Below are 15,700 nucleotides of genomic sequence, written 5' to 3' on the forward strand. Positions count from 1 at the left end.
TAACTGAGGCCTGTAGAGTCTGAGATGTAACTCTTGGGGTTAATTTCTCTGAGCATTGCACAGTCTGACCTTGGGGTGAATTTTTGGGGATGTTCCACTCCTCGAAATATTGGCAATTGTCTTGAAAGTTTTCCACTTGTGAATAATCTTCCTCACTGTAGAATAGTGGTTCTCAACCTGTGGGTCAGGACCCCATTTGGGGTCGAACGACCATTTCACGGGGGTCGCCAAACAAGGCTGTCCGCCATTTTTTCCCCCTTTTCTTTGGCCACACTCCTGGCACCCAGTGATGTATAAGTGGTTGGGGGTCACCACAACATGGGGAACTGTATTCCCCATGGGGGTCGCGGCATTAGAAAGGTTGAGAACCACTGCTGTAGAATGATGGACTTTAAATTATTTGGAAATGGCTTTAAAACTTTCTCAGATTGATGGGCAGCAACAATTGCTTCTCTAAGAGCATTGCTGCTGTTTTTACCCTTTGGCAATTTCCGAAGGACCTGAAGGCAGGGCAAGAAACTAAGTAAGGAGAGAACCAACCTAGAACTAGGGAGAAATTTCCTGATAGTGAGAACAATAAATCAATGGAACAGCTTGCCTTCAGACGTTGTAGGTGCTCCATCACTGGGGGTTTTCAAGAAGAGACTGGACAGCCACTTGTCTGAAATGGTATAGAGTCTCCTGCTTGAGCAGGGGGCTGGATTAGAAGACTCCTAAAGGTCTTCTAGCTCTATTCTATTCTATTCTATTCTATTCCACTCTCCATTCCATACCATTCTATTTACCTTCTGACAACTCACATTGCCTTTCTCACTTTAATAATTCATCCCAACCTCCCTCCCCCACTGGCTACCCCTGAACATTAACAGAGAGATTCCAATTCCTGAAGTTTGCAGATGTTTTGGGGGAGGAAGAACCATCTGTCCTTCCCCCACAGAGAGACTGTGATTCTGCCATTAACCTGGATCCTGCAACAAAATTCCTTCTAAGAAGCAAGCACCCTGAAACATTATTTGGACCCTAATTTGCAAAAGGTATTTATATGATCATCCCAACCATCGGCTTCAGCTGCCACCTTTTCTATGTTCAAGAAGCAAATCTCCAGTACACTGAGAAAAAGTAGGGATAAATGAATGATACATTTATTTATTAATTCATATATTTTATGTTCGATTATTAGCTTGGATTTTAATTTCACAATTCTTAAATTTCACATTTTTAATTCTTTCATTATTAAATAACCTTAATTGATAAACAGATACAATAAAGCATACAAACTCTGTAATCAGTTCAATTAATAATTAAATGTTATCATGCCAAGAAACCAATTCACAATCAGTTTTCCACTTTTATCATTAGATATTCCTTAGTGTTTAGATCAGGTCTCAGGAGGATAATGTAGCACTTGGGGAAGAAGATGCAGCCCAGTAGACCTGCACTGGAAGACAAGATGGAGAAGATCTGCACAATCACCATGAATTTTCCTTTAGTGCTCAGGTAGGTGGGGAGGAAGGAGATCCAGACGCTGCAGAAGACCAGCATACTGAAGGTGATCAGCTTGGCCTCATTGAAGGCCCCAGGGAGATTCCTGGCCAGGAAAGCCACTACAAAACAAATGACAGCTAGGAAACTCATGTAGCTAAGAACAACATAAAACATGACAACAGAGCCTTCATTGCATTGAAGGATGATCTCTCCAGGCTCAGAATATAGATCAGAGTCAGGGAAAGGAGGATAAACTCCCAACCACATGGCACAGATGAGAATTTGGACACCAGAACAAGAAAGGATGATGGAGTTGGCCAAACTCTTCCCCAACCATTTTCTCATTCTGTTCCCTGGTTTCGTGGCTAAGAAGGCTACCACTACTGTGATTGTTTTGGCCAACACAGAAGACACAGCTACTGAGAAGACAATGCTGAACACCATTTGTCGGAGAAGACAAGTGGCTTTCCTTGGTTGGCCAATGAAGAAAAAGGAGGATAAGAAACAAAGGAGGAGGGAAACCAGGAGAATGTAGGAGAGATCCCGGTTGTTGGCTTTGACAATGGGAGTTTCTAGGTGTGTAACAAATATGATTAAAATAAAGCCTGTGGTTAGGAACAAGAGTAGGGCAAAGGAGACCAGGATGATGCCCAGATGTTCCTCATATGACAGGAAGTTTATTCTCTTGAGGATACATTGGATTTGGTTCTCATTTGGATATTGAACATCTGGGCACTTGGTGCATTTTTCAGTATCTGAGAAAACAGAAAAAATATTTCTTTTACTGTGTCTTCTTTCACATGTAAAGAAAGACCTTCTTTGAATATCAGATGATCCTAAGAGAGAGGCAAGCCATAATAAATTGTAAAATGTATACAATATCCTTGGCTTCCTCTCTTAAACCAAACTTTGGACAGTTTACAGCTCAGCAACACACACAGAGAGACACCATATATACAACTATAAAAACAACAATAACAATTAAATAAACTCCCAAAAAAGAAATGCTTGTCACAACAACTACCCTGTATTCAGGCAATTCACCACATCTCATTCTGTATCACCTGATCCCATGGCAGGAAGAAGAACTGGGCCACTTGAAAGTTGCGGGAGGGTGTTATATTTTAAGGGAGAAGGTGTTCAATAAGAAAGAAGCTTCAACAGAAAATGCAGGCTTCTGAGGATGTACTAAGTAGCAACATTTTGGGGAACAGATCTTGAGGATATCTATTAAAGCTTGAGACAAGCTGTTATCATCAAGTAGAAGAAGTCACACTGATATTGGAATTTATTTCATGTCATGTGAATAGAATAGAATAGAATGGAATGGAATGGAATGGAATAGAATAGAATAGAATAGAATAGAATAGAATAGAATAGAATAGAATAGAATAGAATAGAATAGAATAGAATAGAATAGAATAGTTGGAAGGGATCTCTTCTAGGCCAACCCTATACCATTTCAGATAAATGGTTGTCCAGTCTGTTCTTAAAAACTTCCAGTGTTGGAGCATTCACAGCTTCTGGAGGCAAGTTGTTCCACTGATTAATTGTTCTAAGTATTAGGAAATGTCTTCTTAGTCCTAAGAAGTTCTGCTTAGTTCTGCTTCTCTCCTTGATTAGTTTCCATCCATTGCTTCTTGTCCTGCTTGACCCTCCTTTTCTTTGTGGCAACACCTAAAGGTGAACTGAATGGCAGTTGAAAAATTCCAATATGCTTTGCAGCTCACACAATAGGTCTCTACATAGGGAAACCAACAATGTGCATGTCATTGCATTCTGGACAATTTCTACCTTGCAGGTGGACTTCAAGAGCAATCCAATATAGTGTACATTGTAGTAATTCAAACAGGAAGTGACTAAAGCATGAGCACATGTCCCCAGTAGAGGAAGAAGCGCAGTTGGTGCACAAGAAGAATCTGTGTGAAGGCTCTCTAGCCAAGACTGCCACCTGCTTGTTGAGCAGTAGCCATGAGTCTAGGAGGACCTCCAAATGATGTACTACCTTTATCCAGAGGCCACCTCATCTAGAGTCTGAGATAGCTTATCAGTACAACCTTTGATGGTCAAAAACAGGCAGCCACTCCATCTTGCCAGGGTCAAAGTCAGTTCATTCCCATCCAGGTGCTCAGCCTCCACAACAACAGCACATATGCCTAGTCATAAGTGGTGTATGGATGATACCATATGTCAACCGCCACATTGGGTTAGACAGCAAAAGAAAGTCCTGGGAGAGTATAACTTTAGTGAAGATTCCATATGGGTACAGAAGTAGAAAAGCCAATTCTAACTATTTCGCACACAAACATCATAGGGAAACTTTCTCTTTTCCTCTCTGGACCTCCCATTTTCCATTGTCCACCAATTATTTGCACTTGCTTTGTTTTGGGAACAGTTTGTTTGCCTCAAACATTCCCAGACACTGACCTTGGGGTGTTAGGTCCATCTCTGACTTCCAGTCAGCACACTTGCATTCCAAAGTTCCCTCCCAAGCCTCCAATCCAATGTATTCCTGCCCCCTCCCATTACTGTTGTCTGATTGCGAGAAGGCCTACATAGCAAGTCTACCATGACACCATATCCCATAGTGGCAAATGACCTCACCTAGCAACTTCATGTAAATGATAAAGTGGAAAGAAGAAAAGCTCAAGCTACACCCCTGAGGGATGTCCCATTGCTGGAGCCCAAGGTGTAACTTCTGTCCCTGAACACCACCAACTGTAACTGTCTATTGAAAAAAGAGACCCTGTGCAAAACTTCCTCCCACTCTCAATCCTGAATCCAAAATGATACTTTGGTTGGTGGTATCGAAAGCCACTGAGAAATCCAGAAGGACCAAGATGGTTGCACTTTCACCCCATCTTCAGACATCCTCTGTAAGTTCAACCAAAGCCATCTTGGTACTGAGTCCCAAACATGCTCTCAACAAACCTTCCCCCAAAATTTGGACCCTTATTAAAAGTTGACTAACACAGTTGGGTCTATAGAGAGACTCCTGAGAAGGGAATGCACTACCACCTGTCTGTGAGCTGAATGCCTCACAGGTAACATCTTAATGCCACAAAGAGGAGGGGGTCAATTTATTTTCTAAAGTATCAAAAGGCAAGACATGAAACAATGGGTGGAAACTAATCAAGAAGAAAAGTCAACTTGGAATTAAGGAGAAACTTCCTGACAATGAGAACAATTAACCAGATTTGCCTTCAGAAATCATGGGTGCTCCATCCCTGGAGTTTTTTAAGAAGAGACTGGACAGGCATTTGTCTGAAATGGTATAGGGTCTTCTGCTTGAGCAGGGGGCTGGACTAGAAAACCTCCAAAGTCCCTTCCAGCTCTATTCTGATTGATTAATGCAGTGGTTCTCAACCTTTCTAATGCCGCGACCCCATAATACAGTTCCCCATGTTGTGGTGACCCCCAACCACTTATACATTACCGGGTGCCAGGGGCGTGGCCAAAGAAAAGGGGGAAAAAATGGCAGACAGCCTTGTTTGGCGACCCCCGTGAAATGGTCATTCGACCCCAAATGGGGTCTCGACCCAAGGTTGAGAACCACTGGATTAATGCATTCCCCTCTCGCAATCTTCGTTTTTTTTTAATGCTTCATTGCTTTAATCTGGTTCTGTAAAATGTTAATTGCTTTAATATGGTTCTGTAAAATCATGAGATGGCTGGCCATGTAAATTTGATAAATAATGAAAGAAATACTTTTATGTAAGCAAAGAAAAAAAATAACATTAAATCTTTTAATGTTAATGATCAATTCTAAATGAATTCAAGAAGAGAAAATCAGCTTTTATTTATCTATGTAAGTATTTAGTTTCTAAAAGTGAGGTTAGAGTAATATATTTCCATACTAGATTTGGTATCAATTTTAAACAATGATTGAGTTCTACCTTGTTATAAATGGATGGATCTAAAACTCTTTCCTTGGCAGTCACCCACCTTCTTGAGTAGATATGGTCCCCTCTGGACAAGGAACACAGTCATAGCAGCAAATGGGCTCTCCTTCCCGAGCCCGCTTGACAAATCCAGGATGACAATTTTCCACACATTTGGACTGAGGCAAAGACTAAGCAGAACAAGGAATGCCAAAGAAAATGCATCAAGACACACCATCCATGGAAAATGGAGGTTGACATGAACATTAGCTAAATATTCTCTGGACTTCAGTCAGGTTAATATAAAATCTCTAAATAGTTCTAAATAGCTGTAGGAGATACTACCATTGGTGGGGTCTTCCTTCAGTTCTTGCCTTTTTCTTCTGGTAAATCACATTACAACATGGTACATTTCTATTTAATTAAATCTGGATGGAAGGAATTGACAAAAAAATGTAAACATGAAGTGACAACCAGTTGATTCCCTCTCATGGTTGTGTTAACACACCTTCCTCCACATATCCATGAGTTTCACTTTTTGCTATCTATCATATGCAGTTTTAGAAAAAGAGGCATGAATAACTTCGGCAAAGTCTTGGCTGCTTAACAACATTCACAGACCTTGGTCCTAACCTTTCAGAGGACAATATCCCTAATTTGGCCACATGAATCTTGATTCCAAAACTCATTTTGCACTGGGACCCACAGGATGTCAATCCAGACCTGATTGAATTTTATTGACTCCATTCAAACCTGAACTTGGGCACAGGTGAACAAAATTGCCTTTTTTTTCTTTGCTAATTGTGGACAAGTACAGGTAATCCTCGGCTTACAACATTTCATTTAGTGACCATTCAAATTTACAATGACACTGGAAAAAGTGACCTATGACAGTTGTTCACCATTACAACCTTTCCAGCATCCCCATGGTCACGTGATCAAAATTCACATGCTTGGCAACTGGTTCATATTTATAACTCTTGCTGTGTCCCTTTTGCGATCTTCTGACAAGCAAAGTCAATGGGGAAGCCAGATTCACTTAACAACCAGTTTACTAACTTGTCACTTGCAGATTCACTTAACAACTGAGGCAAGAAAAGTCATAAAATGAGGCAAAATTCACTTAACAAATGTCTCACTTAACAACAGAAATTTTGGGCTCAGTTGTGGTCATAAGGACTACTTGTAACAGGTGAAGGTGAAGATCTTGATCAATATTATTGAAGACTTCCAAGCTGTCTACAAATACTATCAGGGTTGGGTTCCCCATGTTCAAGTCTCAGTGATAGTCATTCACCATGCTGAGTAGGTTGAGCTAATTTGAAAAGAGTCCTAAAGTTCTGGAAAACAAAGAAAATATGCTACCTTGTTGAGCAACTTCAGCTTTGATAGGGCATCTTGGCTGATATCAAGTGTCTGTCTTTCAAAAGTCCCCAGTTGTTCTTTGAGGGGATCCTCATTGGGGAGAATCACTAAACTCATGATTTTGAAATCTGCTGCTATTTCCCCATTTTGGTCCAAGTACAGTTTCCGCTGGGAAAGATTGCAAAACTCATTCTTCTCCAGGAAGGGGTGGAACTAGAATGAAAACATTGAGGAATTTTAAAACCAAAAACCTTAATTTCTTATTCCATATGTTCTTTTCACACTTGAATCATTCTTCTAAATTAGTCTAACTTGCAAATATACTTAGTTGGGAGAACAAGTGTCACCCATAACATTGTAATTAAAAAAAACAGTTAAGCAAAATTTGTCAATCATATATTGACAAAATAAATATTTGGAAAATTTGTCAGTTATAGGGAACATTGTAGTGCAGCTCACAAATAAATTAAACAAAGAAACAAGGGGGTGTAAGAGCCATGGTGGTGCAATGGTTTCAATGCAGTATTGCAGGATAATTCTGCTGACTGCCTATTGCCAGAAGTTCGATCCTGACCAGCTCAAGTTTAACTCAGCCTTCCATCATTCTGAGGTCGGTAAAATGAGGACCAGATTGTTGGGGGCAATATGCTGACTCTGTAAACTGCTTTGAGAGAGCTGTAAAGCACTGTGAAGCGATATGTAAGTCTAAGTGCAATTGCTATACAAAACCCTTTTTGAAAAGAACAGGCTGATTATAAAAAGAATGGATTTGTCAGGAAGAAGTTTGGTAAATTAATGTTCTCCCAAGTAGACTTTGATCTAATTCTACTTTATTGTAAAATTGTAACAGAATTTTGCAAGCCTGAAAATACGAAGCCCTCGCCAGCTATTTTTACAGCCTGAAAATTTAATGCAGATCATCTCTGAGTTTCTTTATTTCCCGTTATGGACCTGCAGACTCCCATCCTCTTATATGATTGTTCCTAGGAAGCATATTTCTTCCCCTATGCCCAAAGAACATTCCCACATGATTCTCACATATCATTACAATGTATTTATTTATTGCCCACCTTTATTATTCTTACAAATAACTCAAGGCAACAAACACATTCAACACACATTCATCCCCCTATTTTCCCCCATCCACAACCCTGTGAACTGGGTTGGAACTGAGAGAGGGTAACTGGCCCAAGGTACCCAGCTGGCTTTCATGACTAAGCAGGACTTGAAGTCATGGTCTTCCAATTTCTAGCCTGGTGCCTTAATCACTAAACCAAACTGGCTCTAATTGTGGGAATATTAGAAATATAACTTGATTTCAGCAAAGCATTAACAAACTGCATCCTGCTACGATGATTAGGAACTTAATTAAGTGAGAGTTGGATATCATGATCATTAAGTGGATAAAAAAATATAATCTTAAAAATTATATTCAAATAATGTTCAATGTTTCTCATAAAAGTGGAAAGCTATGAATGACAATTAATCCTTGGTCATTATTCTTCTATATTTTGATTAATGCAGACAGTTGGTAAATCATGATTTTGTGATGCAAAAGTCATACCAAATTGTACACAAAGGTATGTTGAACTCTTTTAAAAACTACCAAACTTCCAAAAATATTTATAATTTCCTGACAGAGAGAAAATCATAAGTGAAATCCAGTCGAAAAAATATCTTATTTTTAGCAACTAGGACTTGACAAACTATGGTATCTGTAGATACCATGTATGCATTTTTCTCTTCCAGGAAATCATAAATATTTTTCTGGAAGTTTGGTAGTTTTTAAAAGAGTTTGTTGACAAATTGGTATAAATTTTGCATCACCAAATCATGATTTAGATAGGGAACTTTAATGTAGATCCTTCATTAAGATTTCATTTCTACTTTTTCCTATATTATTAAATATGTAAACTAGCCATTGAGTATAATGAATTAGTAGTAATAGTAGTATTTTAGTGATTTGATGCTTATCATATTATTAATTTGATGAAAATGTTATTAATAATGCACTGGAAGAAGGATGAGGAATAAGCTTGACAAGAATATTTGTGAAAATGATCTCAAAATAGTAGTTGGTTGCAAACCAGTTCATGGAAACCATGTGAAGGCATCCATAAGAATCTCAGAAAGAGAATGTTCAGCTTTGGAGATATTCTAACTCAAGTGCCAGTTCCCCTTGTAGACATTATGCTTGGAGAAGACATTGTAGAAAATCTGGATCAGCTTTAGCGAAGGACAATGAAGCCAAGGAAGAGATCAAAGGAGCTGCTCTTAATCTTGAGGAAAGACAACCAGAAGAACCATCATCGTCTATGGAAAATAAAATCAGAAAGAATCTGAGAGCACCAATTAACAAAATCTTTTCATTGGAGAAGGGAAAATACAACACTTTTCCAATAACTGAAAGAGGTTATACAGAGCAATAAAGTTGATTAGGGGACTGGAGGCTAAAGCATATAAGGAATGGCTGCTGGAATTGGGGAGGTCTAGTTTAATGAAGAGAAGGATGAGGGGGGACAGGATAGCAGTGTTCCAATATCTCAGGGGCTGCCACAAAGAAGAGGGAGTCAAGCTATTTTCCAAGGCGCCTGAAGGCAGGACAAGAAGCAACGGGTGGAAACTAAGCAAGGAGAGAAGCAACCTAGAACTAAGGAGAAACTTCCTGACAGTTAGAACAATTAACCAGAGGAACAACCTGCCTCCAGAAGCAGTGAATGCCCCAACACTGGAAGTTTTCAAGAAGAGACTGGGCAGCCATTTGTCTGAAATGGTATAGGGTTTCCTGACTAAGCAGGGGGTTGGACTAGATGACCTCCAAGGTCCCTTCCAACTTTACTATAATGATGATGATGATGATGATGATGATGATGTTTCCTCTGTTATTCCATAGTATCAGATATGGGAAAATGATCTTAGTCACAAGAGAGAAGATCCTGGCTGAATGAGAAGAAAAACATCCTAAAAGGAGGAGCATTTTTAGAAGTTCACTGCTTGTCTTAATGCAAAGAACAAGCAACCATTAGTCAAAGTTTTAACTAAGATTCGTGCAAAGAGGAGGCGTCGGGTGATTAGATTGGCCTTTTGTAGCCCAAGGAGGTTGAGATGGTTTCCCCCCCCTCCTTTGCAATTCCTCTCCAAAGGAACTAAGTTTGATGGATCCTTGTTAGGACTCCATACCTCCCATGGCTGCAATCCTAGAGCCCCCAAACTCTTTTCACTCTCCTTCCTTCTCCTCCTGGATCTGGAGGAATATGCAGCATTCAAAGCATGGGCCAAAGTCTTAACAACACTGTGAATATAGTGGTAATTTTTAATCTGGATCCTGTTCCTTTTCTTCTGGATTTCCAGTGGTGCTTTCTGGGTGCATCTTCTCTGGCCTTTGACACAAAAGATGTTCTTTGAAAAAGAACAGTGAAAAGACTGATCTTCAAACTCAGGGTCTATAAACAACATAGGTACAAACGTACTATCATTGAGCCATTGTTTCAGCAGAAAAGCGAACGTCCAAATACTATGGACATATTTGTAAAGTAAGTGCTTTTTCCTGTTATATGTTCCCAAGCCTGTCATGATCCAGACTTTCCCTTCAACGGGTCTTGGCAAACCTTCGAGTGTTAAATGGAAAGGAAAAATCCTTTCCCAAATGGAATCATATTCCAAGAAGTGAACCAGAACATTGACTTGTCTCCATTTAGAGAAGGCATGCCTGAAGTAAGCTGCGTTGGTGGTCATTGAGAATTGTTGTGATATCACAACACAAATTCCATTCCTGACAAGCAAAGGAGTAAAAGTCCTCATGAAAGTCTCTCCATTCTCTGTGTTTGAAGCAAACAGACCAATCAAGGTCCATCTGAAATGGAGGAGCAATTGCACAATTCCTGGATACTGGATCCCTTCTTTGGTGGACATCCGGTAGAAAAAGGGGAATTGACTTTTGTCACTCAGAGTCTCTGCAACAAGTCCCCAACTGATCTGAAAAAGCAATCAAGAATACTGTGTTATTCTTGGGATTAAATCAAGTCCAAAATACAAGATATTAATAAATCTAACATACAGTATTACAATATTTCATTGTTGATTAGTCATTTGACTACATTAGGATAGAGAATATAAAAAAAGAAAAAATTAGCAAAGTGTTATATAAAAACAGAATAAAATGAACACATTAAAAGTGAAAGAATAAGAGTAAAAAATGCACATAGTATTTCTGTACCACCCTACAATTTACCAGAATCATATCTATATATGCAGAACTCACCACTATCCCTCTCATTTTACAAATTAGAAATCACACACACAAACCTGTGGGATTTTGTAGGGGCCTACTAATGTTGACATCTGGATTGAGATGTCCCAATCAGCTCCATCAATAAGGGCCAAAATATTGTCCTTTTTTCCACAGCTGTAGTTGGGAACATTAGCTTCTCCAGTTGAGAGTACATTCAGCAAGGCATCTGAAGTGCCAACTGTGTTCAAATAGTTGTCGTGGATGTTGTAGCCAAGTGTCAGATTGTGCAGGAACTGGGGATTCTTGTTGACCACTTGAATGGCGAAAATGAAGCGTAGGATTTTGGAATGATCAATAAAATGCCTACATTTTAAAAATGTCCATTTTGTTATCATTATTACCATCATCGTCATTGAAACAACAAAATACTTTTTTTCAATTTCATCCTCTTTGTCTCCACAAGCCTACATTGTTATGCAACAATGATCCAAAACCAGAGGTGAATGAGTTACCCATCACCATATAATTTTCAGGAGTGTTGAAAAGATGGGATGTAAGTAGTTTTTACCAGAGTGACGAATCAGAAATAAACCATTATTTGTAGCAGTCTTAATTTGCATCTGCCCAATTTACAACCATTCAGTCAAAGGAATAGAATAGAATAGAATAGAATAGAATAGAATAGAATAACAGAGTTAGAAGGGACCTTGGAGGTCATCTAGTCCAACCCTCTGCTCAGGGAGGAAACTTTATACCATTTCAGACAAATGGTTGTCCAATCTCTTCTTTAAAACTTCCAGTGTTGGAGCACTCACAACTTCTGGAGGCACGTTGTTCCACTGATTAATGGTTCTAACTGTCAGGAATTTTTTTCCCTAGTTCCTAACCAAGGTTGCTTCTCTCCTTGGTTAATTTCCATCCATTGCTTCTTGGATAGAAGCATAAAAAGAAGAGCATATTTCAAAAATGAGCCATAAAAGCAGTTCAAAAAAAATGTTATCTCCTATAAATATTAAGAATTAAATATCAATGAGCACTAATCAATATACGGAAATGGGCTGAACACCTGCAACTCTAATCTGGCAATTTATTTTAAGTTTCTTAGAAGTTGACTGGGACACCAGCAACATCAAAAGCAGAAAATCCATTATTCATGGGGCTGAATCAATTTAAAAAATGCAGCCCAGAAAGAGCTTCTAGCGGATAAATCTAGTTGTTAAGGCACCTGCCTAGAAAGTGGGAGACCATGACTTTAAGTCCTGCTTTAGCCATGAAAGTCTTCTGGGTGTCTTGGGGCCAGTCGCTCTCTCTCAGCTCAACCTATATCCCAGGATTGTTGTTGCGAGGAAAATAGGAGGAGGAAGGTATGTTATATATGTTTGTTGCCTTGAGTTATTTGTAAAAATAGTAAAAAGCAGGATATAAATAAATAAATGTATGAATAAAAATATAGGAGTAAATGAAATAAGGAGAAAAGAAGGCCAGTGGTAGAATGCAACAGGCTGAATGACTTACGACTCAGATTGAGTAGAAGGAGCCAGGCTGAAAAGCAACACTGTATCCTTTATTTTTGTGGCAGTGGCAACCATGCCAATCAGATGGTCACCTGGCCTATAGAAGCTCCATGGGATTTTTTCATCTTGATGCTCCAAATTCAGCAGGCAGTTCCTTCTAAGCTTCTCAGAGACTCCGTGGGACACCAGCAGCATCAGAAGCAGAAGCAAGAGCTCCATAATTCCTAAAGAGGAATCAATCCTCTTCCCATTTCTAAACAAGAAAAGTAGAGAGAGTTAGAAGAATTTAAAGCCTTCTCAAAAAATGGGAATTCCAGCAGCTTTCATGATTCAGAAAGAGACAAACCGAGGTTCACCCAGAAATGAGAGAAAGATATATTCAAGAGCATAGTCCCTGCCTGTCAGAGCATGATGTAAGCCATTTATCTTTTTCTGGTGCAAGATCCCTTCCATATTGCTTCTGTCTGATGTTTACATCAAAAGCAGTCACTGGAGACATAGCAGATGAGGTCTCAAAGATCAAAATGGTGACAGACTTGAACACTGGGCACTAACTAACAAAATGAAATTCAATGGTGAAAAAAGCAAGGTTCTACATTTAGGCAAGAAAAACCAAATGCACAAGTACAGCATAGGTGGCACCATGCTCAATAGTAGTAACTGTGAAAGGGACCTCGGAGTCCTAGTAGACAATCACTTAAATATGAGCCAGCAGTGTTCTGCAGCTGCCAAAAAGGCCAACACAGTGCTAGGCTGCATTAACAGAGGGATAGAATCAAGATCACGTGAAGTATTAATGCCACTCTACAATGCCTTGGTAAGGCCACACTTGGAATACTGCATCCAGTTTTGGTCACCATGATGTAAAAAAGATGTTGAGACTCTAGAAAGAGTACAGAGAAGAGCAACAAAGATCATTAGGGGACTGGAGGCTAAAATATATAAGGAACGGTTGCTGGAATTGGGTATGTCTAGTTTAACGAAGAGAAGGACGAGGGGGGACATGATAGCAGTATTCCAGTACCTCAGGGGCTGCCATAAAGAAGAGGGAATCAAGCTATTTTCCAAAGCACCTGAAGACAGGACAAGAAGCAACGGGTGGAAACTAATCAAGGAGAGAAGCAACCTAGAACTAAGGAGAAACTTCCTGACAGTGAGAACAATTAATCAGTGGAACAGCCTGCCTCCAGAAGCAGTAAATGTTCCAACACTGGAAATTTTTAAGAAGAGACTGGACAACCATTTGTCCGAAATGGTGTAGGGTTTCCTGTCTGAGCAGGGGGTTGGACTAGATGACCTCTCTGGTCCCTTCCAACTTTACTACTACTATTATTATTATTAGAGTGAGAACAACTTCTCTGGAGATCCTGAAGTTCTTCCATGGTTCCGTGCACAGAATGTCAGCAAGAGAAAAACATATTGGTGAAAAATCACAGGTACACCTGGGGAGGGGGGAATGTTTTGCAGTGTTGAGGTCCTTCTTGATAGGACATGTCCAGAAAGTGACACAATTCCATGGGGCTTCCCAGGCTTGTGTCAGATAGAGGATACTGAAATATATTCAGATTCCTACTACTGATTGACAGAGAGTTCTGGTAGAAGATGGAAGGTAATCAGAATTTGCCCTCATGTGCCCACAATCAGAACTTATGACATCTGTCTCTTCTCTCTCACAAAGCTTTGATTGTCATGGAGATAATATCTGTTCTCTTTATTGTGTTATGACTACCTTTGAATTGATGAGCTAAGGACGGTCTTCCTGCACCCGTGCACAAAAACATTTGTTTCTGTTCTGGGGCCCTGCAACTTTTGAGAAGAGAGCACATTAATTCCTTCCTAACTAACTTTGAAGATATCTGCCAAGCTTACAGCATCACAATACCTGATATTCTCCTCTCTTGAAGTATTCGTTAAGCCAGATACTGACGGTGCGCAGAGGAAAAGGAACTACATACAGTTTAAAAGACATACTGTATATTCCGGCGTATAGGGCGACCCGGCGTATAAGATGACCCCCTACTTTGACACCGGGTCGCAAGACGATCGATGCCGAGTCGCAAGACCATCGACGCCGAGTCACGTGCCTAGAAAGTCGTCTTATATGCCGGAAACTATGTTATTTCCGGCGTATAAGACGATCGATGCCGAGCTGCATGCCTAGAAAGTCATCTTATTTCCGGCGTATAAGACGACTCGGCGTATAAGACGACCCCCGAGTTCAGAGGCTGTTTCGACGCTCTCAAAAGTCGTCTTATACACCGGAATATACGGTACTTAAAGAGAAGGACTAGAGATGGCATCAGTCTCCCAATATTTGAGAGGCTGCCACAGAGAAGAGGGGATCGACCTATTCTCCAAGGCACCAGAGGGCAAGACAAGAAGTAACAGATGGAAGCTTAGCAAATATTCTGAATAAACAGATAAACTTTATTCCAAACATAGATTCAACTATGAGTAAAGGGGCAGAGGGAGGGACTTTCCATTTCTTCCTTCTCCTTGAGATTGTTTCTTTAAGGAAGAGAAGAAAGAGCAAGGAATAGACCATCAATTTTCCTTCCGTCCCTGTATGGGCTTCAACTGCCATCCTTTTCTTACCACTGGATATGGCAAAGACAGTTGCTTTCTAAGCAGCTGTCAACCGTCCCACTCAGTGCATACAGCAAATAAAGATTCCTGGGAATTTTTTGTTGCCAAGAGCACAATTTACTGAGCTGACATGGATACAGAAGTAACGAAGCTAATTTTAACATTTTCATGTGCAAATAGCATAGTGAAATATTCTCCTTTTCCCTGGCCCTCCCATTGTTACTTTATTCTATCCAATCAATTATGTTCAGTTTGGGGAACAGACTCTGATGGGCTTTCCCAGTAGGTAACCTTGGAACACTGGTAAGTCTCACCACCGAGTCAGTGCTCTTACATTCCATTATCCCCTCCCTAGCATTCCAACCCATTCCCTCCCCCTTTGCTTCTTGTCTGGCTGTGAGCAGGCTTTGCAAAACAAGCTATGACAGCAGCTTCCACAGAAGGTGGGCTCTTCCTGCAGCTCTCTAGATAAGCCTGGATAGTGAAACCTCAGGGTTGCCTTCCTGCCATTTTCTCTCATAGATTATTTTCACATTCCCATGGGACAATGCTGAAAGTTTCCCATTTGGGGACCAGAGGATCATATGGCTTTTTCGAGTAAGACATCTCAGGCTGTTTTCTTTTTTCTTTTCTGGCTG

General features: G+C 40.1%; 1 protein-coding gene across 1 annotated transcript; it reads right to left on the reverse strand.

Moving 5' to 3' along the window:
• Positions 1-1,335: 1,335 nt before the first annotated feature.
• LOC120310164 (vomeronasal type-2 receptor 26-like) lies at positions 1,336-11,478 on the reverse strand. The gene is made up of 4 exons (XM_039348266.1): positions 11,475-11,478; positions 11,061-11,275; positions 6,732-6,944; positions 1,336-2,220 (listed from the first exon to the last, which is right to left on the reverse strand). Exons 1-4 carry the CDS (start codon positions 11,476-11,478, stop codon positions 1,336-1,338), a joined length of 1,317 nt encoding a protein of 438 aa, XP_039204200.1.
• Between the last annotated feature and the right edge of the window lie 4,222 nt (positions 11,479-15,700).

This window comes from Crotalus tigris, unplaced genomic scaffold, assembly GCF_016545835.1.
Source record: "Crotalus tigris isolate CLP2741 ecotype Arizona unplaced genomic scaffold, ASM1654583v1 scf7180000018127.1262416, whole genome shotgun sequence".
Classification (NCBI taxonomy): Eukaryota; Metazoa; Chordata; class Lepidosauria; order Squamata; family Viperidae; genus Crotalus; species Crotalus tigris.

What these genes read in the sequence shown, in the direction of transcription:
- LOC120310164 (XM_039348266.1), bottom strand. An exon ending in CAATCCAGATGTCAACATTA is followed by an intron (nt 6,945 to 11,060) that starts GTAGGCCCCTAC and finishes TTTTCATTCTAG; the next exon opens with TTCCACCCCTTCCTGGAGAA. An exon ending in AGCTGAAGTTGCTCAACAAG is followed by an intron (nt 2,221 to 6,731) that starts GTAGCATATTTT and finishes AAATGCACCAAG; the next exon opens with TGCCCAGATGTTCAATATCC.